Source organism: Drosophila rhopaloa, unplaced genomic scaffold (genome assembly GCF_018152115.1).
Source record: "Drosophila rhopaloa isolate 14029-0021.01 unplaced genomic scaffold, ASM1815211v1 contig_36, whole genome shotgun sequence".
NCBI lineage: Eukaryota > Metazoa > Arthropoda > Insecta > Diptera > Drosophilidae > Drosophila > Drosophila rhopaloa.
Window position 1 is genome coordinate 223,238 of NW_025335130.1, and position 26,678 is coordinate 249,915.

Sequence of the window (26,678 nt, forward strand, 5' to 3'; positions counted from 1 at the left end):
CAGGTATCAAGTAGTTGCCAACCTGCCTGTGGTTACTAATTTCTTTGTATTTTGGGTTTGATTTACCTACTTGATTATTTTTAACAAATATATTCGCAAAGTTTGACTCGTCTATGCTATCTTCTTTTGCATTTGTGGTTTCTTTATTCCTAGCTAGTTTTTCTGACAACTTAGAAATATCTTCGTGACAAAGTACGTTGTTAAATAAGTCTATTGGCCTAGTATTTGTTGTTGAATGTATTGTGTTATTATAATAAACAATTGCTTTGTAAACATTTTCTTGGACAGTATCAATGTTGTTTGGATCCGCGTTAAACAATCTTATATGTTCATTTAGTGTTAAATGTAATCTTTCGACGTCCGAGTTTCCGGTTTTCTTATAAGGTGTTGTAAAGTGCACGTCTACCTTGTTTTCCAAGAGAAATTGCTTTATTACAACTATGTTAAATTCATTGTTAGTTACAATTTTCCTTGGCTTTCCTAAGTAATGAAGCCTTAATTTTATGGCGTTGAGCAGAGAGATCCATGATCTATCTTTGATATGTTGAGCGGTTGCATATTTAGACATTTTGTCAATAGATGTGACGTACATGATATTTCTTTTAGGGAACCATATGTCTATATGTATTATATCATTTATTTTCTGTGACGTTTCCGTAATATTCAAATTATATTTTATAGGTTTTCTATCATATTTAGCTAAATTACATATTTTACAATATAATATAATTTTGGATAACTTTTTGTAATTTTGGGTAATAGTATTTTTCTCTTATAGATATATAAATTTCATTAATGCCTCTGTGATTATTTTTCATGTGTTCGTTTTCAATTATCCTTAACAGTTTTTCCTTATCATTTATATCTTCTAGTAATATGCTCGACTTAAGAACTTTAGGTTTTTATTATTCGAAAAAAATTGTCTATATATTTCTTGAAATTTTACAAATAAACTTAAATTTTCGCAGAATATTACGATTAGGACTTTTTCTGGCAATTTTTTTTGCATGAACTTTAGCATTTTCTCTTTATCGCCGCTTGTTTTAAATATATGTCTTATTTTCTTGTTATGCAAAATTTTGAAGGTACTAGAATCTCTTTCCGCCTCTATAATTTGTAGTTGGATTTTAAAGACATTAAGACAGTTTTCGGTAAGACTAATAAAATTAATGTCGTCGGAATCCGCACTGTGAACTGTTGCTGAGTCATCAATTTCGGTAGCAAACATATGAATTATATCTTCCGAGAAGTCTTCATCGTCATTTTTTGTTCTAGGTGTAATATTTGATAAATTGTTTTCTAGTATAAGTATATCTAAGTTATTTATTTCTAATTTTGTTTGGACAGTTGTGTCATACTCATCAGTTGATGCCTCTACAATTCTGCTAAGTCCGTCTGCCAAAACGTTTTCCTTGCCTTTTATAAAATTGATGTCAAATCAAACTCGTTAAGTTGCACTTTCCAACGCTGTAGCTTTAGGTTAGGTTCTTTTAGATTATTAAGCCAAACTAGGGGCCTGTGGTCGGCTTTAATTATAAACTTTCTTCCGTAAATATAATATTTAAAGTATTTTTTTGACCAATAAATGGCAAGAAGTTTTTTCTCTATTGTACTATATTTAAGTTCGTGATTTTTAAGCGAACGGCTAGCGTAGGAAATTACTTTATTGTCTTGCATGAGCACAGCGCCTAATGCATAGTTACTCGCGTCTGTAACAATCGTAAATTGCCTATTAAAGTCGGGATATACGACTATTGGATCGCTTGTTATAAGGCTTTTTAGTTTTTGAAAAGCTTCTATGTAATCTTGATCATGTGTGTTTATTTTAGCATTTTTCTTTAAGTATTTTATTAAGGGCTGTGCAATCTTAGAATAGTCTTTTATGTGGCGCCTCAAAACTTTTAATTTCTTTCTGGTTTGTTGGTAATTTTATCTTTAAAATTGCGTCAACTTTCTTCTGGCTTGGCCTAAGACCCTTTGAATTAATCGTATGGCCAAGAAATTCGATCTCCTCTCTGGCAAACTCGCATTTGTCTGATTTGAGTTTTATATTTGCCTTAGATAGGCAGCTGAATATACAGCTTAGATGATTGACGTGTTCTTCTATATTTTTTGAAAATATAAGGATGTCATCCATGTAAACGATGCAAAATTGTCCAGTATAGGGGCTAAGGATGTCATTCATTAGCCTCTGAAACGTTGATGGTGCGTTACGTAGTCCAAAAGGCATACGAAGAAACTCGTAGTGGCCGCTGGTTGTTGAAAAGGCTGTTTTGTGAACATCTTTAATGTCCATTTCTATCTGGTAGAAACCTTTAGCAAGGTCTAGGGTGGAGAATATTTTACAGCCCCCTAGCTTGTCCAATATCTCGTCTATATTTGGGATCGGGAATCGATCTTCGATTGTTTCTTGGTTTAGCTTACGGTAGTCTACAACAAGCCTCCACTTTTGCTTATTAGATTGGTCCATTTTCTTCTGAACGACCCACAAAGGACTATTATATGGGCTTTTTGAATGTCTTATAATACCTTGATGTAACATTTCACCAATTTGCTTGTTAACTTCGTCTTTGTGCATTTCGGGGTATTTGTATGTTTTTGAATAAATTGGAAGATCATTCTTTGTAATAATACTATGCTTAATTTTGCTTGTGAAACTTAGGTCTTGGCCTTCTTTATAAAAAATAGTTTTAAATTTCTGTATTAGATTATTTACTAAGAATCTGGCCTGTGGGTTAATAAAGTTTATTGGAATTAAGTTATTAATGTGTAGATCTAATTGGTTTTCCTGTATAAAGAGATCTAAGCACACGTCATTGACTTTTAGTTTTTTGTTTTTGTAATCAATGACTGCATTCATGTCATTGAGGATATTACAACCAATTAGCCCGTCGAAGGCGCTGTAAAAATTATACTCTAGAAATTCGCAAATATAACTTTCGGCCTTAAATTCATGAAAACATGGGAAACGGCATAATTTATGTATTTTAATTTTGTTGCCCATAGCTATTACTTCTATGTCAATAGCTGTTTTCCACTTTGGGTGACATATGTTCTCATTAATCACGCTGAACTCTGCTCCAGTGTCGATGATAAACAAAAGTGATCTCTTTTTACCCTTAATTTTTATATATGGTAATCGTCTTGATCCTCTATCCGAAAATTTAAATTTACATCCATTGGCTCGAAGCTACGTCTGCTCTGCTCAGAGGTTTGCAAATTTATATTATTTGTTGACACTCTATTCGAATTATTCGACTGATTTTGATACCCCTGCCTTCTATTGTTCATCTTAAATGTATTTTCTGATGCTCGATTCTCGTTTGGAACGGCATTGTTCTGTTGTTCCCTGTTTGCTTCCTCAAAACTATTTTGTGTAACAATTGGCTCGTTTACATTTCTATCATCGTTACTAAAATTTGTTCTGAAATTGGATTTATTATATTTATTATTCTTTCGAATAGGCCCGTACACTGTGTAGCTTTGATGCCTAGCCTCTTCAATGATTTTATAGGCATCGTCTACGGATTCTGGATTTCTAGCGAAAATCAAGGTTTTTTGTAGGTTCGGGCAGGTTATCTTTAAAAACGCGAAGTGCGATTCGGTTCACTTCTGATGAAGTGTATGTATTATCGTTATGGATTAGTATCCGATTGTGTACTCTATTAGAAATTTCATTAATTGTATTATAATATTCTTCTATGGTTGATTCGACTCGACATAATTTTAGCATATCCATTAAAAAATCGCTTGATTCTTTTTCATTAAAGTTTTTCAAAATAATCTGTTTTAACCTTTCCCAATCGGTTACATTGCCATGTCTATGAAGCACTGGCTTGCACAATCCCACGAATTTGTTTTTTACAAGGCCAAACAAAATGTTTTTGGTAGTTCCGTCGAAAATTTGAACAGTCGGAAGGACAAGTTCTATTTGTGTTATTAAATCTGGCAGCTGATTGGTATCAGTACCGTCAAAATTTTGTATTAATTTTATGCAATTCATGGTTGAATTAAACGCGGCTAAGCTGTTTTCATTCATTTTAGTTTTGTTTAAGTTTTACAAATATTATCAGTTTGCACCTTTTGTTTTTCTTATATTAGCTTAATTAGCCGTGAAAGCTTTATAAAAAAAAATATGTATGCAATGACCTAAAATCTTATTTTCGTTGTATTAAGAGTTTTCCAGATTTGCTTTGGGTTTCTCCGATTGTGTTCCGATGGAAACTTTGTAGTTATGTTTTCTGCACTTCTTTACGTTCGTCCACGTGTGTTGGACCATGTGTATTGAAGAGTTCCAGGCGGTAATTAGATAAGGAAAGCTTACTGTGGTTCCGATGGAAACTTTCCAGTTATATTTTCTGTATTTCTTTATGTTCGTCCACGTGTGTTGGACCATGTGTATCGAAGATTTCCAGGCGGTAATTACATAAGAAGCGCTTACTGTGGTTTTTACTGTTGTCCGCTTTTAACGAATGGCTGGTTTTAATTTTTCTTGATCCTCGTCGCCAGTTAGCTGGAAGGTATAATAACGCCTTCCAAGCCCAGACTTCTGCGTCCGGATGGATGATCCCAAATGCGTATGTGTTGATCACTGTCCTCACTACTTCTTTGTCGTCTGAAGGATGAATATAGAAGTCCTCGAGAAAACGCTTCAATCGACTTCTTTGTCGTATGAAATAAGTTTAATGAAAACGACTAAGGTTTTGATTTAAAGAGTTTTAATTGATGCGTGCGTATCGTTGTAAGTCATCTTATCAACTACTTCGCTTAAGCTTGGAGTCAAAAGCTTCAAGTTTAAGCTTATGTATGTAAAGAACTTATGCTAATAAGTGAGGGTATGTATGGGTATATATGACTAAATGTCTCTCATCACAAAGTTCCATAAAGCTAAAAAGGACAAGTCCGTGCCGTCGTCAAATGGGCCTATTGGGCTTCTGTCGTGTCTATCAACTTATCACATTACTGTGTGACCTTGACCCTAACAACTTATCACATTACTGTGTGACCTTGACCCTAACAACAACAGCATTATCTGCAGTTACTCAGCACCCGTTATCGTTAGTTCTTTCTGGTAAGTTCCCTCTCTCCCAACCTAACGAAAAATGCTAACGGAGCGTTATGTGCAAATAAAGAGAAAGCTAAAAACGAACTAAGAAAACTAACGCATCCAAAGAAATCTCTGCTCAGTCTCTAAGCCGATATTAAAACAAATTTTGTTCACCCATTAGGTGACTACAATGTAAAGCACACCCACTGGGGATCTCGACTTAAAGAAAGACAACTATGCTGGATATAAACAAGACTTCTGCATGAATGTACTCATTTGTAGCATAACAGATCTGTACAGTAGTGTAGTGTTCTTAAAAATACTGCACTCATTCTGTAATGTGCAGTGTACTCTATAGGCCAATTGAAGATAGCACCACATTTTCAGTGTACTCACTTCGAGTGAGTACAGTATATGGTTGTACTCTTCGTGAGTGAGTACTAGATTTGTCCTTTTTAAACACGCTTGTGTGTTGACTGTGTACAACTGTGCAGTTGAGTGATGATGATGATGACGTAGAAAAAATGATGATTTATATTCATATAAATAGCCAAAATGATGACACAGAAAAAATAATTAAACCTACACAAGACGTCGATAATATATTTTCAGATTATTCAGAATCCATTCAGAGCAATAACATTTTATCATATATTCAGGATGAACTTCAAACATATAAAAATGTAAATAAAGCGTATAGTGAAGATTTTGATTTTCTGCAGTGGTGGTTAATTAATAAAGACCGTTTTCATCTGCTTTATCAAATTAGCTGCAAGATACTAGCAATTCCCGCGAGCAGAGCAGCATCTTAAAGGGCGTTTTCTGTTGGCAAAGATTTAATTAGCGAAAAATGGTCAAAAATTGCCACCACTGAAGACATGGTAAATAAAATAATGTTCATTAATTTCCATATTAATAACTTAAGTATAGATTCTTTAATAAGATAAAATAATTATTATAATTAGTTTTAATTAAAATATTAATAATTTCTAAATTCTTTATTTTATAATAAATACATTTGAAACGAAAATACAAATCAATTTTTTTATCGTATTCTTTCAATGAAATACAAAAATTTCACTCACTGTACAGTAAGTAAACTGCACACAAAAAACACTGTACCGTGCGTTGTCTACTGCACACCAATTTTGCTGTACTCATCAACAGCTGTACAGCTATGGAATGAGAGAGAACACAGTCAATCAAAACAAACAATACTACCCTACTTACTCACACCCAAATATACTGTGCAGAAAAAAAGTTTTCCCACTTCTTGAACAAGTTATTCATTTGTCGTTTTGGATGCATTCATGCAGAAGTCTAATATAAACACCACGAAGCAAACTTGACTTTATTTCTCAGGGCAAGCCTTAACACCACAGATCCTAAGAAAGTAGCCTGACTTGATTGATTTTTCAAGTAGAGAATAAGTGGCTCACTAGCCACCGGATTCGTTCCTGAGATATGACCATTTAAAGAATGTTTTTATTGAACCCCTTAACGCCCAAACCAAAATAAGAATAGTTATTTACAGAAACTTTACAGTTCTTTAAATGGTCATATCTCAGGAACGAATAATCGTATTTAAAAAACTAAAAAAGAATTTTAAAGGTTAGGATGTGCACTTTGAGGTAAAATTGGTTCAAAAAAATGTATTATCGAATATATAGCTTGTTGAAATATGCCATTTTCACACTTTTAGGTTAGAATATCTCAAAAAAAAATTGCTGGAGCAATTTTGGCTTTTGGATTTGAAAAAGTGGGTCCACTCCTGGTAACTCCTGGTACTTGTTGAGTCAAAGGACTGTCCAATTTTTTGTGGTAGGCAACGGTCAAATCTTGTTATATTATATTATTTATATGTTCCATGAAGGAATACGTCTGTGTAGAACAGAGGGTTAACAATTTTAGAATGTGTATTTATGCAGTGTTATATACATTTTCGTCAAAAAACTTGATATAAGAAATTTTTTCATGTTTAAGCTGCTGTTTTAAAATATTTACACACAGATTCTTATTCATGATGGGTTTAGCTAACGTATTGTAGATTTAGGATTTTGTGAAGAAAAATGACTTTAAAAAAGATATCTCTTTACCAATTCTAACTCTTCCTTTTTCTATTCGCTTAATTTTTTAATTACTGCGAGGCAGTGCAAAACAGGGTGTTATATTGTTTTGAAGCGAATTTGCTCCTTAGACCGTTAAAGCGCTCGGTGCTACCACAGGTCGCTCGCTACAAGTGGTGAGATTTTTCCTTTTCTGATTTCCTGGACGGTTGCAATGTTCATTGTAATTAAGCCTGAAAGTAGCAACAGCATTTCTATCTTAAGAGGGAAGGTAGTGCCCATCCTGGATTTCTCGTCTGCGGCTCTGTTACCTTTTATGACCCTACGCCTGTGACTCAAATAAGGTAGATGCCGATGCTATTATGTGTAAATTTCAGCGAACGTGGTTCACAGTTTTGGAGTTAGACTATATGGAGTCGAGAGCCATTATCGCCGTTTATATAGACCTTTTAAGGCTAAAATTAGTAGTGCTCTCCTGTTGGCAAGTTTTTCTGGCTGAAAGGCACAACAGCGATCAAGTTCCTTCTCCCACTTGTCCATTTTTCTTGTTTAGATGCGAGATGATTTAGGGGGGATCCGGAGTTTTGCAGTTAATTCCTCTCTGAAGAAAATTTTGAAGCGGAAGGAGATGCAACTGCATCTGTACTCTATGTGTGTGGGACGCTGACTGTTCTGATAGCCAAGTTTCTCTCTTACTATTCTCTATGTGCAAAGTCGTTCGCCTGTTATAGGCCGAGTACCCTTACAGAAGTAACGGTCGGATCAGCGCGATACACATCTACCGTACTATTACTTGGGATATGTCCAGCTAGCCTGATAGCCTTTTGGCAGTTATAATAAGCTGTAGTTGCATTCTGCACCTGCACTTTTTTAGTGAATAAACCACATTGCTGACTGTCTAGTCTGATAAAAATCTGAGGCTGTCAGTCATACGGTCACAGGGGGTCTGCATTGCCGTGAAGGCTATTGCGACATCATTCGCTTTGGCAATAATGTCGCCCGCTGGTCTGGACAAGATCTTTTATAAACTTGTGGGGGTTCACATCGTCGAGACTTTCGTCACGTAAACCATGCTCTCAGCTGAAAATCTAGAATCTCTAATAGGGATACAATGTCTTCTGATATCTACCTCATCCTCGGCTAGGTGAAGTTGAAGATCAGGCGAAGTTGTGGAGGCTTGCTTAAAGGATTGTCAGAGACATTTTGACGTCAACTTTTCATCACGGTACATTTTCCTCTGTTCGTTGTCCCCTTTTTCAAAAGAAGGGGACAGTTTAAAACATAACATTTTGTTAGCACCATCAAAATATCTTTTTCAAAAGACAAAACACTGAAAGCGGAACACTGAAAACACTGAATTCACACACCAATAGAAGCTTTAACGACACCTATGTAAAAACCAATGAAGTTTGGCAACTCACAATTGCAAAAAAGCGTCTCTGATCGTAGCATTGATGATTTTCTGACGCTTTGCTTATCCCCGTAGATAGCTGATGTGTCTGAGGTGACGTGCAGACGAAACTAGTATCATAGTCGGGTTCTGTGACTGTGACTGCAAGTGTGATGAAAGTTAAGTGGATGCTGTTCGATGTTTTTGTTCATACAACTCTTTGTTTGAAAATAATTAAGTTTAGATTGCAAGACCTAGGCACGTCATCTGCGTAGATACCGACGCGCATGCACTAACGTGTCTTTTGAAAATTCGGAACAAACTAGATACATTTGATTGATTTTTAAAAATTATACGTATGTATGGCTTTTTCTTGCCCAATATAATGTGTTTATAACATTTTAAGTAAGTATTCCCGCAGGTTACCCAGTAAGTAATTCCTGTGTTCCGTGTTCCGTGGTACTATCCGTCAACTTCCAATAAATCACCTTGGTTTAGCAAAGAGTTGACACACTGAAGAAATGTAAAGTCCAGACTTTTTAGGAAATATAAAAATACCGATTCTCAATCTGTTTTTACTAGATATTTAAGTGCTCAGTCAAGATTTACCGTGCTTAATGCTCAGTGTTATAATAGTTACTTAAACCGTTGTAAGGTCCAGTTCTCTCAGGACCCGAAACAGTTTTATAATTTTGTTAACACCAAGCGTAAATCTAATTCTTTTCCTTCCTCGCTGTCGTTCGAAAACATGACGGCAACCACAGATCAAGCAATAGCCGATTTATTTGCCCAATTTTTCAAACGACTTACTCTACTTTAGATTATTCATCACAGCCTTATTCTTACACCATGTCCAAGTCAAACCTCATATTCTGTCCCACTTTAACAGAAGGCTCTCTTCTTTTCGATCTTCTTCGTATTAAGCCTGTTTATTCGCCAGGGCCCGATGGTATTCCTGGGTGCGTGCTTAGGTATTGCGCTAAGGCCCTGTGCAAACCTCTTCACAAGTTGTTTACCTTATCTCTAGAAACCTCCCAATTCCCAAATATTTGGAAGGAATCATTTGTTATTCCTCTTTTCAAAAAAGGTAACAAGTTAGAAGCCAGTAACTACAGAGGTATTTCTAAATTGTCATCTATTCCAAAGCTTTTTGAAAAAATTATTACTCCTCATTTGCAGCACCTTTGCAGATCAATCATTTCTCCGTGTCAACACGGATTTATTAAACGTAGATCCACAATCACAAACCTTCTAGAGCTCACTACATTTGTGATAAAAGGCTTCAATAGTAGTTTTCAAACATACGTCATTAACACTAACTTTAGTAAAGCATTTGACTCTGTAAATCACTTACTTCTTATTAAATAACTTGACCTTTTAGGTTTTCCAGTTGATCTGCTTAAATGGATTTCAAGTTATCTGAATGGCAGGTCACAAAGGGTCCTTTTTAAAAATTCATTTTCTGAAATTCTCCGTGTTACCTCCGGTGTCCCAAAAGGGAGCCATCTGGGTCCGTTACTTTTTACATTATTTATTAACGATCTTCCCTCAATTATAAGTCATTCTCGCGTACTTATGTACGCAGATGATGTTAAGTTGTGCCTGCAGTATAAGGACATTTCCTGCCATTTAGACTTGCAATCCGATCTAGATAATTTTCAAAACTGGTGCCAAGATAATTTACTAAATTTAAACGGTTCCAAGTGCAAGCTGACTTTTTATCGGGCCAATCCGATATACGCGACTTACACGTTAAGTGGCAGCTCTTTTGATAGAATAACTCTTGTAAACGATCTTGGCGTTCTCTTGGACCCTAAACTAAAATTTTCTAATCACATTTCGTCCATGGTTAATAAAGCCAGAGGAGTGCTTGGATTTATTAAAAGGTGGTCAAAAGAATTCGATGATCCTTAGTTGACTAAAACTTTATTTATTTCTCTAGTCCGTCCGATTCTGGAGTATGGGTCTCCCGTCTGGAGTCCACAATACGGAATACATATTGGTCGTATTGAATCTGTACAAAAAAACTTCCTTCTTTTTGCTTTACGGCGCCTAAACTGGGATGCAAATCTTATCTTAATTCGGCTAAACTTTTCTGTGCCAAGTAGATTATGCCTTGCATGAGCCTTTCAGAGTATTATGTTGTGACTATAATAGACTTTTTCCTGTAATATCAAATCTTGACTCTCTGCCGCTCCTAAAACAATTAATACTTGCTTCATTGGCACAAGATTGATCTAACTATTACTTTTTTCCCCGGACCTTTACCTTTATTTTCCTATCTAGCGTCTATCTTATCGCGAATCGTGCCGTAAGTGGGCCGTGGGACTCCGCGCGAAAATAAAAAAAAAGTAATTAATAATCCAAGTGGCTTTGCTGATTATTACCTATCCTCCTTTTAGCATTCCATTGAGCCGGGATCATGTAGTTCAGTTGCCAACCCAGAAAAGATTCGGTGTCAGAGCTTCCGAATTTAAAGATTGCAACGCAGTAAAAGTCAACGTCATTAAGTTTGACGTGCAGATTTTGTAGAACGTACCATGCGTTCCCAGGAGCCGCCTATGTGAAGCAAACCTGGAGGCACGAAGGATAATCACCAAAAACTTTATAATACCTACGTTGATATGAGATCGACCTCTTGCGCCGAAATGGTTAAATGCTCTACTGAAATGACACGTGTTACTAATGGACAGCTAGAATACCTGTAGTCGTACTGACAGCATAGTGGCACAAAGGCTACTGCATTCTCAGCGTATTAATCGCACAGGGTACTAAAGCTGGGGTCAAAAGCTTTCCAGGGACGATTTCTAGCGCCGATCGTTTAAGGGGTTATCCGGGTTTTGAAGCACAAAAAAAGCCTATTTTCTTTAATTTTTTTTAAAAGATCTTACGACAATTTACAAATTTCATTTATTCTACATTAATGTGTAAGGTTTGAACAACATTGTGTAAAAATTTGAACAAAAAATATGAAAAAATGAGCCGTTGAGGCAGGCTTGAACTTGACCACACCAAAAATCATGTACTTGCGGTAGGCATAATATCTCCGTCAATTTTTATCTGAAATAAACAAAAAAGTTTTTCTGATAGTGTTGTGGCTTGTTTTTGAACGAAGGATTATTTTTTAAATTAAAAATTTAATTTTTTGTAGCACTTTTCATTAAAAGTGTCATTTTTGTAAAGAAGTGTGCAAAAGCAGAAGTCGATCGGTGCAATAGATTTTGAGAAAACGTGACTACCGACTTCTAAAAAGTGGTTTTGAGAAAAACGCGTTTAAAGTTTTAAAGCGGACACAAAATAGTCTCCGTTTACCTGCTTCTGGGTGCCGCACCTGCTCGACGCCAGAGCCCGAATTGCCAGTTGTGACTCATTCGACGCGCTGGGCTTTCAATTTCTCCCATTCCTATAGTTTTGCTTCGATCGACTTCAAATTTTCGGACAACATTACTGACACTTTATACTATTATATAAAAAAGTTTGTTTGTAAAAAGTGTCAAGACCAGGATAACCCCTTAAGGCACTGAGGAGCTTCTCTAGTGATATGATATGACGCGTTGCTATTTTAGATGGTGTCGATTCCCGTTCAGATAATCCCTCTTGCGGGAACTGTGGGCTTGCAAACCGTTTAATTTTTCACCTGCTCTAACTTTACCAGAAATACTGTTTGTCGGAAATAGAAAACGTGGAATGTGACAGTTCACAAGTGTCTGCGATATACTGTTGAAAATAATCAGTGTAGTCCCATTTTCAAGCGTCTCAAACTGACTGTTAGCTTGCGGCTGAAAAAATTTTAGGACTAACAAAGCAAAGACGAATAAAGAAAAATAAGTTTTAATAATCAAAAGAAATAATTTATTTTTCATAAATGTAATTTTTTTAAAACATTAAAAAAGTATTACGGTATTACCAAACCAAATAACAAATTTAAATTTAAATTTAAAAATAAAAAATTTAAAAACAAATAATTTATATTTTTAATGTTTTAAATTTAGAGGACAAACATAATCACATCGCGTAACTCTCTTTTTATACATTTGCGGAGGGTATTATAATTAAGAGTTTTACCTAACCAAGGTCAATTATAACCAAGTCACCTGATCGATCGAGTCAAAACTGCGGAAATAAATAAAACGTAACTAGATCGGCATCGACTCATACCCAGGAGAGAGACAAACTGACACCTAAATCAAATCGTTAAAAATACTATATGTGTTTCTTGCACAAATCCCCATCTGATCAATCCAGCGGTAATAAACTGACACCTAAATCAAATCGTTAAAAATACTATATGTGTTTCTTGCACAAATCCCCATCTGATCAATCCAGCGGTAATAATTAAATTCACGACTATAGGATATAGTCGGCCGATCCTTATGAAATTTGGTAGGTAGGATTGATTAGCCAAATATAAAACCCATAGAAAATCCCAACTTTCTAACTTTACAAACACCAAATTTATGGCATTTCCGATCAATCAGTTATATGACAGCTATAGGATATAGTCGGCCGATCCCGGCCGTTCCGACATATATACTGCGTGCAAATGAAAGAAGGGTGTGTGCAAAGTTTCAATTCGATAGCTTTAAAACTGAGAGACTAGTTTGCGTAGAAACAGACAGACGGACATGGCTATATCAACTCAGGAGGTGATCCTGATCAAGAATATATATACTTCATAGGGTCGGAGATGTCTCCTTCACTGCGTTGCACACTTTTGACCAAAATTATAATACCCTCTGCAAAGGTATAAAAATCACAGAGCACAACCAAAGTGGTAACGGTCAAATATTTTTAAACAACAAACCAAGACAACTAAATAATTATAACAATAATAAAAGGAACAATAACAACTTTAGATTTAATCAGGAAAATAATAACTTTAGTAATAATTGGCAAATCAAAACAATTTTAATCAGAACCGAAATAATAATTTCAATCAGGGAAGACCTTTTTATAGTCAACAAAATCAATGGAATCCATACAGACAACCACAGAATAAGACAGAGCCTATGGAAATAGACGAATCTTTGCAGATTCAGAATAGTCCCAATAATAACTTTAATCAGGGAAATAATTATCAGAATAATAATTATAATAAATGGAATCAATATAGGAAACCATACAATCAGCAGGAACAAGTACAAAATAAAAGAGTGCCCACAGGAACTGTTAATCAACCGGTTAACAAAACAATGAGGCTCAACAATATTGAGAAAGATAATTTTTTAGGCTAAGCTCAGAAGTAAGCTTACCCTACTTAATTCGTACAGATCAAACAATTAATAAATAATTAAAAATATTAATTGACACTGCGGCAACTTCTTGTTATATAAAGACAGGAATATTTAAAAACAAGAAAGGAAAGCTAACTTCGGACGGAGCCGAAGTTGATATACCCTTGCAGAATATTCTGTAAATTATATTCTCCAAAATAGGATCGGTTATTCATATGATGCATTCTTAATACTCATAAAAAATCCCAACTTCCTAACTTTAAAAACACCAAAGTTATAGCATTTCCAATCGTTCAGTTATATGGCAGCTATAAGATATAGCCGGCCGATACTTATGAAATTCAGTAGGTCAGACTGATTGACCAAAAATAAAACCCATAGAAAATCCCAACTTCCTAACTTTAAAAACAGCAAAGTTATGGCATTTCCGATCGTTCAGTTATATGGCAGCTATATGATAAAGTAGCCCGATCCGGGCAACCTGCAATAGAAAGACAACTTTTGGGAGAGTTTCAAGCAGATAGCTTCAAAACTGAGGGACTAGTTTGCGTAGAATCGGACAGACGGACGGACAGACGGACATGGCTAGATCGACTCTCCTGGTGATGCTGATCAAGAATATATAGACTTTATAGGGTCGGAAATGTCTTCTTCACTGCGTTGCAAACTTTTGACTGAAAGTATAATACCCTCTGCAAGGGTATAAAAACAGGTATACTTTGTGTATTTGTGCAGCTAGACAAGGAAGAAAGACACTTCGGCAAGCCGAAGTTTATGTAACCTTGCAGCTGTCACCCTCAGCTGTAAAATAATGTTTTTAAGGACTAACCTTTACATTTATTAAAAGCCTAATATTATTTTTACATACTTTTACCACAAAAATTGTTTGCTCTTTCTTTTTTTTTGCAGACCATGCGTAAGGAAAATTTTATAAGCACACAAAATGCCAAGCCAGTAAACAACAAAGATAATAAATTAAATGGATCTACAAATGAAACTAAAAATAAAGCAGGTCAGTAAACAAAAATCTCATCAATTATTACAAACCTAACAGGTGAAACTATTTTTTTTTTTGACGATCTTTTTGACTGACATAAAGTTTTCTTTTTTGGAAAGTGAGTCGTTATGAGTCTTTATTAGTGAGTCGTGAAACTAGGCTTTAGCAATGGTTTTATTATTAAAAGCAATTCCATTATGAATTTTACTTTGAATCTTTACATCGCTAATATTCAAGCGCAATAAAAGCTAGAAAAAGAGAAATGTAAATCAATAGTCTCAATGAGTTCTTTTAAAAGGTGAAGTCCGAATTGCGGTTACACACCAAAGTAAATAAATAAAACAGTACTCCGATAGTCGCCCGATTTTTATATATGTGGAGTATATTAATTGTATTTGTTGTATTCTTGATCAGAATTTAAACCAGTCTAACTAGCCATTTTCGTCCGTCCGTAAGAACATTAACATTTCCGAATTTATAAAACTTAGGAAGTTGGGATATGCAGCGGAAGTTTATTTTAAAATTTGGCCATGGCCACTTTAGCGCCTACTAATTTCGAAATTCTGTATAGACATGGAAGAAACAAGTTTTTTTTTCTTATTGATTTTTGACGATTATTTTAACATTTGTCCGATTTAAGTGCTATATGTTCCGTTTTGTTCGATTAATTGCTGCCATTTGATGGTAATATGTATATATGCCTCTCCCGAAGAAGTTCTATTAACAAAAAACTCTGCGATTCGATTCCCTCAAGCCTCCTTTGAACTCAATTTTTGCCCATCGAAAAAATGCATAGCCAAAAACAAATGGTAATCGCTTTGGACAATGTCCGGACTATAACGTGGATGCATTAAAACTTCCCAACCAGGTTATGATAACCCTAGCCATTCCCGTCTGTCCGTCCACTCGCCCGTTTTTACGCAAACTAGTCCCTCAGTTTTAAAGCTATCTGCTTTCCCATTGGCTCCCATTGGACCAATAAAAAATTTTTTTTTTTTGAAAAGTATAACTTTGTTTTTAATTTTTTGGTAATATTTAAATACTATGGAATTGAACTAAATTAAAATTGGACATCTACAATATATTAAAAAATTTTTAATTTGCTGTTTTTCAAATTATTTCTTTCAGATGTAGTAATTATTTACTTTATCAGAATTACACTTTTAGTTTTGTTAAAATCGGACAACAATATCATATAGCTGCCATAGAAACGATAAAAATTCAGACCAAAATCGACATAGCTTCATTGTTTTTATTAATGTATATATATATATATATATCTTGTTTCAAAACGTTTTTTTTTTTGTTTTTAAATTGCTTTGCTATTTATTTTCCCCTTTCGGATACTAACAATAAGTGTATCAAATCTTAGAGTAATCTAACTAATAATGAGAATTATTGCCGGGTTGGAAGGTCGTTGCGGGTTCTGCTGGAAACCCGAGACAAGCCTCTTGCGAGATGCATTGGGTGCACGGAGAGTTTTTGTTTGTAGGTCGTCTTTTGTTTGTCAATTTCATCTTTCACTGCAAGAATGCCGAGGTCTCTGTGGATGTTTTGGTTGCGAATATACCACGGTGCCCCAGTGATAGTCTTCAGGATTTTCCATAGCGGGGAGCCGTATGTTCAGATAGGCTTGAGAGTAGAGTTGTAGAGCAGGACCTTGTAGTCCAGACGCAGGGGTGATCGAATGTTTAATATCCAGTGGGAGCTGCTGGCTTTTAGTTTAGATGTAATTTCTTGCATTCGATGTGTCTTCTCCAGGTTAGTCGTCTGTCTAGGTGGAAGCCGAGATACGTTACTTCGTTGACTTGGGGAATCGGAGTACTATTCAATGATAGTGGAGGGTATGTTAGCCTGTTGAGAGTAAACGTTATGTGTTTACATTTTTGTTAATTTATTGTAATACGCCAATCAGATAGCCACCTCTCAACTACGATGAAAAGACCTGGCTGGTTGTGTTGTTGCTTGGCTTGGGCTCCTCGAACGACTTAGGATTGCAGTGTCGTCAGCGAACGTAGATGTTGTTAGCTGCTCGCGGGGCTCCAGCTTCGATAATGTAGTTGTCAGATGTTGTTGTGTTGCACCTTACTGCGAAGACTCTGTTGTACAGATACGACTCAAGTAGTTTATGAGTGTATGTACGCAAGTGTATTTTGATTTTATGCATGAGGCCATCGAGCCAGACTCGATCGAAAGCTTGAGATACATCAAGGAATATTGCGCTGCAATATTCCCGATTCTCAAAGGCAGTGCGGATTTCTGATATTATTCTGTTAACTTGTTCGATTGTACCATGTCTTTGACGGAAGCCAAATTGATGTACCGGGATAACATTGTGTGCTTCCAGATATGGTATTATCCGTGTAAGAAGGAAATAAAATAGTAAATTTATTGGTCTGTAGGATAAAGGAATTGTGTAGTCTTTTCCGGGCTTCGGTATCATTATGATAGTATATTTTTTTCCATTTGCTCGGATAGTAGCCGAGACGTATGATCCCATTGAAGAGTTTACAAATAGCCTCAATATCTGAGTTTGGAAGTTCAATTATCATTTTTGGTGTTATTAGGTGACTACCCGGAGCCTTTTTCGGTTTCAGATCCCCGATCTCTTTTGCTATCTCTTTTGGCTGAAGCAATGTTGGTAAGGATATAGTTTCGGATTCAATTTGTGGTAGTTGAAATGGACCAGTGGCAGGGTTCGGCTGGAAAACGCTTGGGAGATGTGAAGCAAAAGTTTCGTCTCTATCTTCGTCGCTGCGGGCCCAGCTACCTGATGGGTTTCTTATTGAAGTGACTGTTTCGATTGGGGAGCTTGATTTGGGTAAGCGCTCCACAGAGGATGTTTTGTACTACCTGGCGAGAGTTTTACGATGTACCGCAGTTGTGCATTTTCAGCGTCTTTCTTCAGGGCTCGGTTTAGTGTGCGAGTTGCTTCCTTAAGGCGTTGTTTTGAAGATGGCGATCTATTGGTTTGCCAAGCACGTCGCAGACGGCTCTTTTCCAGTACAAGCTGTTCTAATTGCAGATTAGTTTTGAAATGCTTGATTTGCACGTCCTTCGATTGTGGTGTTGAAATAGTGGCTGCTGCCACGAATACATCGTCAAGAGCATCAATGGATCTTTCGATGTCCGCTTCGATGTTGAGCTGCGGGGTTAGTTCGATTTGAAAACTTACATACATTTTGTTGAGGGTTTACCTGAAGTTGTATTATTAATATCCGATCGAAAGACCAAATTTAAAATGCGCGTCTCAGATTTGTACGTCGTTCACATAGACACTTTATTTCGCAAGTGGTCGCCTCTTCTGTCGGCGTTGCCAATTCGGTTTTTACAAAAATTCTTATTTTAAAAGAACTAAATTATAAATGCATTCTTCAACACTGATCGTCTGTTATATGTTTAAATTTAAACTAAAAATATATAAATGTTCAACATTCTCCTCCCAAGTATTGCATTATAATTAAGTTGGCAATACTTAAGCTCTTACATTGTTTTCTTAACATCTAATTTAATTAACTTAACAATGGGTCTCTTGTAGATGTTTCCTTTTATCTTAACGTCTACAATTCGAACAGTGTTATCTTTGGCAGGATAGGTTTTTACAATAATACCTTTTGGCCAAACGTTTCTTGGTAAATCTGCATCCATAACCAGCACAATATCTCCTTCCTTTAAATTATCAAATTTTTTAACCCATTTACGGCTATACAGAATATATTGCCTGTATTCTTTTCTCCACTTGACCCAAAAAATATCAGCCAGTCTCTGAGAAGCCTTCCACATATTTAACAATTTTAGGTCTCCATCCGACACATCAGAATGGAAAGATTCTCGAAAATTTGGACCAATTAATATATTATTTGGCGTAAAAGGCTCTTCATCTGGTAAATCAGATGACACAAACAAGAGTGGACGACTGTTCATCATGAATTCAATTTCGCAAAACAAAGTTTTAAGTGTGTACTCTTTTGGGAACCGTTCTTTAAGTAAAAAACATAAATATTTTTTAATAGATTGAATTAATCTCTCCCAGGCTCCTCCCATATGAGGCGACAACGGGGGATTAAACAACCATGTGCAATTTTTTTGTGCCAAGAACTCTGTCATTTCGTCATTTGACCAATTGTCAATTATTATCTTAAGATCCTTACTTGCTCGTTTAAAATTGGTCCCATTGTCTGAGTATAATTCTATTGGAAAGCCACGACGGCAACCAAACTGACGAAACACATGCATAAATGCATTACAAGACAAGTCCTCTGCTATTTCTAAATGAACTGCACGAGTGGTCATACAAGTAAAAATTACACCATACCTTTTTACATGACTTCTGTTTACCAATACCTCGATGGGACCGAAGTAATCTATTCCAACTTTTAGGAAAGCTCTTTCTGTTGGTTCAATTCTGCATTTAGGAAGCTGTCCCATTAGAGCTGTCTGTAGCTTAGCACGTCTATTCTTACAAAATTGACACTCACGAATTATTTTCTTCACCGTATTTCTACATCTAATTATCCAATATTTCATTCTAAGATTAGAAATTACCGTCTCAGTAAAAATATGACAATTTTGTTTATGGTAAAAAAAGATCAGCAGCGCAGTGATTGGATGGTCGTTACTAAGAAGTATCGGATTCTTTGCGTTCATGTTATAGTCCACGTCATTCAAATTGTCCAATCTCCCTTTTAATCTGAGTAGTCCGTCGGTTGTAAAATATAATGGTAAAGCTTTTAAGCGACTTGAGTTCCCTATTGACTCTCCTTTTTGTAGACTTTGAATTTCAGCTTGAAAGGAATCCGATTGAATTTTTCTGTGAATTATATTTTCGGCATCAACTAACTCATTAGCTGTAAGTTCGCCATAAAGGCGAAGTTCTTTGTTGCTCCTGAGATTTTTCACAAATCGAAGTAGCCAAGCGGTTGTTCGTAAAAACCTTGTCCAACTGGAGAATCTGCTTACATCAGGTAAAACAAATGTACGTTTTGCTTCAGATATTACATTTACGTATTCGTTTGTGTCGTCATCTTCAAAGGTTATTTGACTTGTTGGCCACTTTTTAATATTGGTATACAAGAATACTGGGCCTTTTATCCACGAATTGTTCTTTTCCAAATCTACCTTTGCGACCCTTGTGGCTTCATCAGCGGGATTGATTTTTGACGGAACATATCTCCAATCACGAACGTTGGTTAGTTCTTGAATTTCACCTAACCGCTGGGATACGAAGGTTTTAAATCTCTTACTGCTAGACCTTAGCCAGTACAAAATAATTTGAGAGTCAGTCCACAAATATATTTTATTTATTTTCAAATTTAATGTTTCTAGTAGTGCTTTGCTCATTCTTGCACCTAATAAAGCACCCTGTAATTCCAATCTTGGGATCGACATAGGCTTAAGAGGAGCGACTCGTGACTTCGCTGTTATCAACATGCAATCGATTGTCTCATTTTTTTCAAATCGAATGTAAGCGCATGCTGCATATGCAAATTTTGATGCGTCAGTAAATATGTGCAACTGAATGTCGCATTCTGTGATTGGCAATGTTGTCATAAGTCTGGGAATTGCAAAGTTTCGGATTTTTCGAAAAGAATCGCAGAGTGTTTTCCAAATCGCAAAATGTTCGTCAATGATTTGGTCGTCCCAGCCAATACCGCTATCCCATATAGCTTGCAAAAGTATTTTGTTAGTTATGAGAATATTTGAGAGAAAACCCAAAAATCGACATTGTAATCTTTAGAATCTCTCGCTTGGTGGGTCGCCTGGACATATTAATTATTTCATGATGTGCTTTTGTAAATTGAAGATTATAGGCGAATGTGTCGGTTTCGTAATTCCACATTAGCCCTAGCACACGTTCTTCTGTAAGTGTTTTGATTTTATGAGAAGCCTGAGCATTATTTTGACCATTGACAGTATTTATTTGATTCAGAACCTCTGCTGAATTTGATATCCAATTACACATTTGGAAGCCACCTTTTTGATGTACAAATGAAATGTCTTTGATCAGTTGAACAGCACTGTCAATGTCATCTGCTCCGCCTAAGTAATCGTCCATATAATGCTTGGTTATAATGTCTTGACAGGCCTTGGGATACTTCTGTTGGAAATCATTCGCGTTGTAATTTCTTACTTGTTGAGCTATACGCGGACTGCATTTGGCTCCGAAAAAGATAACTTGGATTTCATAAACGTCCGGAGGGCCCTGTCTTCTATCCCCTCTCCATAGAATTCTTTGAGCATGTCTATCTGTCTCAGGTACTTGGATTTGCAGAAACATTTCTTTAATGTCTCCTACGAAAACTATTTTCTTTTCTCTGAAGTTCATAAGAACGGAAGATAATTGATTATAGAGGTCAGGTCCAGGTAGTAAAAAATCATTCAAGCAATAGTTGTGGCTTTTAGAAGCGGCATCAAACACTATTCGCAGTTTTCCTGGTTTGTTGATGTTTTGTACACCAAAATGCGGAAGATAGTAAGCCAGTGGTGTTTTAATGTTAGCTTCTGTCGAGCTTAGCTTTTTTAAATACCCTTTTGAAATATAAGATTCCATTACTTCGGAATATTTTTGTCCATAGTCGGGATTCTTGTCAATTTTACGTTCGCATGATAGTAACCTAGACATAGCGTTATTATAGCTTTCAGGAAGCTGTAGGTTATCTTTTTCCAGAAAAGTCCGCACTCAAACCTGTCACCTACTCGCTTTAAAGTATTGCCAACAATACTTATGCATCTTTTGTCGTCTACAGACATTGGAAAGTCTTTTTGAGTTGAGAGTTCGTTTTCGATTGACCAGTAAGACTTTACTAGGTTATGAAGCTCATCCAAATCGTCAGTTTCTGTAAAATGGTTGGTTACATGTAGTGTATGATTTGTCTCGTTCGACTGTCTTTCAGGTTGTGTTAAACCATGCACGACCCAACCTAACCATGTGCTGCTAGCAACCGGACCGTCAAAGGATTCGTACTTCAACTTGCGTGATACAATAAGAGACCAGTTGTCTTGTCCTATTAGAATTCTAGGATGTGCCCGATCGTAAGAGCAATGGGTAAAGTTCTTTAAAAACTGAAAGTTGTCTGTCATGTCGTCTATGTTTAAGGTTTGCAGCGGCAAATTGAGACTAGAAACAGTCCTTACCCTTCTCATCGTGTGTGTCTTAGTATTAGAACCACTGCCTTTGATGCGTACGCTGACTACTTTAGAGTTATCTTGTTCATATGTTTCATTGTTAGTCCATTGCATTTTCAAAGGCTTTGTTGGACCGTCAAGACCTAAATCGTTAGCTAACTTTTCATCAACTAAGGAAATGGTGGACGCTTCATCACGAAGAGCATATGTTTCAATCGTATTTTGTGGTCCCATAAGAGTGACATGTACCACTTTTAACAAAACTTTGTTTGTATTCCAGTTAACGTTGCAATTCTTTTCTGTGTTACTTGAGACTGTCTGTTCACTACCCTCAGACTTGCCTGATTGTATGTTTTGAGATTTGTCTTTATGTAGAAGACTATTATGACTGTAACTACAATTATTTCTGTTACATTGCCTTTTACGATTGCAGTCTTTAAGTAAATGGTTTTTACCAAGGCACGAAATACACAGGTTATTTTGAGTTACATGCTCCCAGCGTTTGTCAACATTTAAATCTTTAAATTTAGTGCAAGTATTCACGTAGTGATCAGTCAGTTTGCAAAAATTGCAAAAACCTTTCACCTGAGCTTTGCCTGTGCCATCCCGAATACCCGAAACCGTCAAAGTGGTGTCTCTAGACTTGCTGATAATGTGGCCAAATCCTAAAGTGGTGGCAGCTTTGATAGTCTCACCTAGCCACGAATGAAAAATGATTATTTTTGGGTCAATTTTTTCTTTTAACTTTTGATAGTATTTTACGAAGGCAATACGTTGATGCATGGGAAGCTTGTCTAAAATCTCATCGAAAATTAAAGGGTTTCGTATTTGATCTATATCACCGATATTCAGCAAAGTGTGAACCAGATTGGTGATTATGTCATAGAATGCAAAAAGTTTGTCGTATTTGTCGTCTCTAATAACTGGGAACTGTTTGATTTTGTCAAGGAGCAATCTTATTATGTAACATGGGTCTCCAAAACGCTCTTTAAGGATTTCAATAATGGTGTCGACATTTTCTGGTAAAATTAAAAGTGCCTGAACACATTCTTTGGCACGTCCTCCTAAAGCTTTTCTGAGTCTACTTAAGTTTTCATAGTCATTGAAATTACAAATTTTAGTACTATTTTCAAACTCTGCATAGAATATGGGCCACTCTAATGGGTCCCCTGAAAACGATGGAAGATCTTGTTTGATCGTCTGCCTGGCCATGAATGTTTCGATATCGTTATGGTTAGATAATTTGTTTTCAGACATAGTATCGTTTTGAAACTTAAGCTTACGTTGAGCTCCATTGACCCACTCACGCGTACGGAAATCTTTGTTGTCGTCGTCATATTGTTCCAGATTGTCCAGATTGTTGTCATCTATTTGGCTGCCTGCATCGGATCCCAATTGGGCCAAATATAATTGCTGCTCGAGATCCAATTGTTCCTGTTGAAATTGTAGCCGTGCTCGCTCTTGTTCCTGTTTTGCCAGTTGATCACGTAGCTCCTGTTGTTTCTTAGAGTACTCAAGCTGTACCTGAAGTCGTTGCACCTTGGCTGAACTGCGGGAGGATTGACTTCCTCCGAAGTGTATGCGGTTTCCATGCGGATGTACGGATTCATTCACTGCGTTTATAATCGCCGGTGTAGATGCAACCAGTGTTTGGTTGCGATTTTCTAGAATTGTGTCCCTTGTGGTCGAAAGATCGGGTCGCGGTGTGTCGTCAGGTCTATCCGCTTTAATTTGTTTTGTATTTGAAGTTTTTTGTTGTTGATTTCCTTGCGATTTCTTTTTATGTCCTGTTGGTGCCATGATTGCTGTCTGCGTCTTGTTTTCACCTCACAGAGATCGTAGAGAAATCATTTATTGCGTCGTAGATTCCGAATTTCACAATATTACGATATATTGCAAGCTTTCGCGAATACACACACACAACTCAAGTCGTCGTCTATGTGAGCGTGTATGTGAAGTCCTGAGGAAGCGAAAACTGAGGTTGCGAAAACTATTTTTCAATCCATTTGCTGTTCAGTTGACATCGAAGGACCATGTTGAGGGTTTACCTGAAGTTGTATTATTAATATCCGATCGAAAGACCAAATTTAAAATGCGCGTCTCAGATTTGTACGTCGTTCACATAGACACTTTATTTCGCAAGTGGTCGCCTCTTCTGTCGGCGTTGCCAATTCGGTTTTTACAAAAATTCTTATTTTAAAAGAACTAAATTATAAATGCATTCTTCAACACTGATCGTCTGTTATATGTTTAAATTTAAACTAAAAATATATAAATGTTCAACACATTTTATATTTTAACCAGTTTGTTCTGTGCGATGTCAGTCTCTGGGGGTGACCTGTAGTTTCTGTGCTTTGAAGAAGAGTTATTAGCACTGACGAGTGCTCAGATGAAAGGTCCGAAAGCGCTTTGGCGCTTATAATATTGCGTGGAATGTTTTTTGTCACCGTAAAATCAATTAAGTCTGGGACCTTTTTGGGTTCTGCTGGCCAGTATGTGAGGCTACCTGGGGAAACATAGTCCAATTTGTTGCGCAGTTTTATAATTGCATTATATAATTGCCTTCCTTTAGCAGTCACGATTCGTTATCCTCAGTGGGTGTGTTTGGCATTATAATCTCCCTCTGCTATGAAGAGATCTCCAAGTAAGTTGTAGAAATCCATGAATTCTCCTTCAGTAATTGTAAAGCGAGGCGGGCAGTAGACAGCGGCTATGGAAAGGAGTCCGCTATCTGACTGCACTTTGATAGACGTGGCCTGCAAGCAATTAGTTGCAAACCTTTCGTGGTGTTTGATGCGTTCCCTGATTATTCGTAGATTTGCCATCAATTATTTGGACTGCTTTGCTGCAAGCAACTGTAACACCATGTTCTGGTTTTGAACCAGTGTTTGCATGGTCGTTTTCATGAAGGACATAAATTCCATCATACTTTGTTGCCGAGTAACCATCATAGCTTCCAGTGGGCTTTTTGACTGTCCTGGGACCTGCTGAACATTTCCTAGATAAGACTGGAGTGGGTTTTCCGTTCCTGTTCGAAGGGCATCGGCGTATAAGAATCCTTTCTGTGTATTTAGCTGACCAAATGAGAGTCTTGCAGCCGTCCCGAAAAATACTTCCGGCGTCGTTTTTGAGTAAGTGTACACGTTTTGAATGTTTTGGTGGCGCGTTGTTGTCACTCGGCGCATGCGGTCTTTCAACTCCTTGTAGACCACACAGCCCCTGTAGTTTGCCGTGTGATTTGCTCCGCAGTTTCCACATTTCTTCGTTTGGGGGTCTTTCTTGTTGGCAGGGCCGAATTGTGATAGTCTCCACAAACTACTCATACTGATCGAAGTGTGCAGTATGTTCTGGTGTGTCCATACTCCTTTTTTTTATTTTTTTTAACATTTGCATTTTATTTATTGGAGCTGAATTGAGACTAACAATAAGTATATAGAATCTTAAATTAAACAAGAGAGAACGCTATAGTCGGGAGCCACGACTATCAGATACCCGTTACTCACGTAAAGGGAGTGTGAGGGAGATGGAGATAGAAACTTTGATCACGCATAACTTTTTAACGAATGGTCCGATTTGAAAAATTTCTTCTACATTTCGATAGGTATTGATAAACACAATAAAACTGCATTTTTACTTTTCCGAAATATTTAAATTTTTAAAATCGTATATTAGCGATTGTGGGCGTTAAAGGGGGCGTGGCACCATTTTGAAACAAACTTGCGCTGCGTAGGAACTTCTAAAATCTACATGCAAAATGCCAATCTTCTAGCTTTTATAGTTTCCGAGATCTCAGCGTTCATACGGACAGACAGACGGACAGACGGACATGGCTAAATCGACTCGGCTAGTGATCCTGATCAAGAATATATATACTTTATAGGGTCGGAAACGCTTCCTTCTAGCTGTTACATACTTTTGCATGAATACAATATACCCTTTTACTCTACGAGTAACGGGTATAAAAACTATCTGACAGGCAAGGTGACTGGCGCGAGATTTAGGGGCTCTAATAACTATTGCTGAGCTGGAAGGTCATTGCGTTGGAAACCCTGGCTAGGAACCTGGCGAGCTGGTTTGGATGAGAAGTTAGGTTGGTGTGGTAGGACGCTTTTTGTTTTGATATTTCATCTTTTACGGGTAGAATGCCAAGATCTCTGTGGATGTTGTCGTTCCCAACTTACTAAGGTGCCCCAGTCCTCAGGATTTTTTATTGTGCTCGCTGAATAATGTCGATGTTGCTGCTGCTCGCGTTTCCCCACAATTGGGAGCCGTAGGTCCAGACTGGCTTAAGCGTTGAATTGTAGAGCTGGACCTTGAAGTCCAGGCAGAGGATGGAGCGCGCGTTTATAAGCCAATGTAGACTGTTTGATTTTAGTTTTAGGTGCATTTTAAAACCTTCGACATGTCTCTGCCATGTAAGTCTCCTGTCTAGGTGGATGCGTTACATCGTCAGCTTGCGGAAGTGGCATGTTATTCAGGGTTAGCGGGGGACACGTTTGTTTGTTAAGAGTAAACGTTATGTTTGCGCATTTATTTTTATACGCCAGTCTGATAACCATCTCTCCACTACCACGAGATGATCAGATAGTAGTGCTGTGGCCTGAATTGGGCATTTGGACCGACTTATGATCGCGGTATGGTCTGCGAATGTAGAAGTAGTTAGGCGCTCGTTCGTGGGAATATCTTCGGTGTAGAGGAGAAATAGAGTTGGACCAAAGGCACTACCTTGGGGAACTCCATCCTCTATAACGTAGTCGTCGGATGTTGTAGTGTTGCATCTCACGGCGAAGGCTCTGTTGTAAAGGTACGATTCAAGTAA

At 36.9% G+C, this 26,678-nt stretch overlaps 1 protein-coding gene across 1 annotated transcript in view; it reads left to right on the forward strand.

Annotated features, from left to right (window-relative positions):
- LOC123038038 (monocarboxylate transporter 13) overlaps positions 1–26,678 on the forward strand; it is a 48,417-nt gene that overhangs the window by 9,749 nt on the left and 11,990 nt on the right. The window contains exon 2 of the mRNA XM_044461488.1: positions 14,647–14,749. Coding sequence (XP_044317423.1) covers positions 14,650–14,749 — 100 coding nt within the window. The 5' untranslated portion in view covers positions 14,647–14,649. The remainder of the gene's footprint in view (positions 1–14,646; positions 14,750–26,678) is intronic.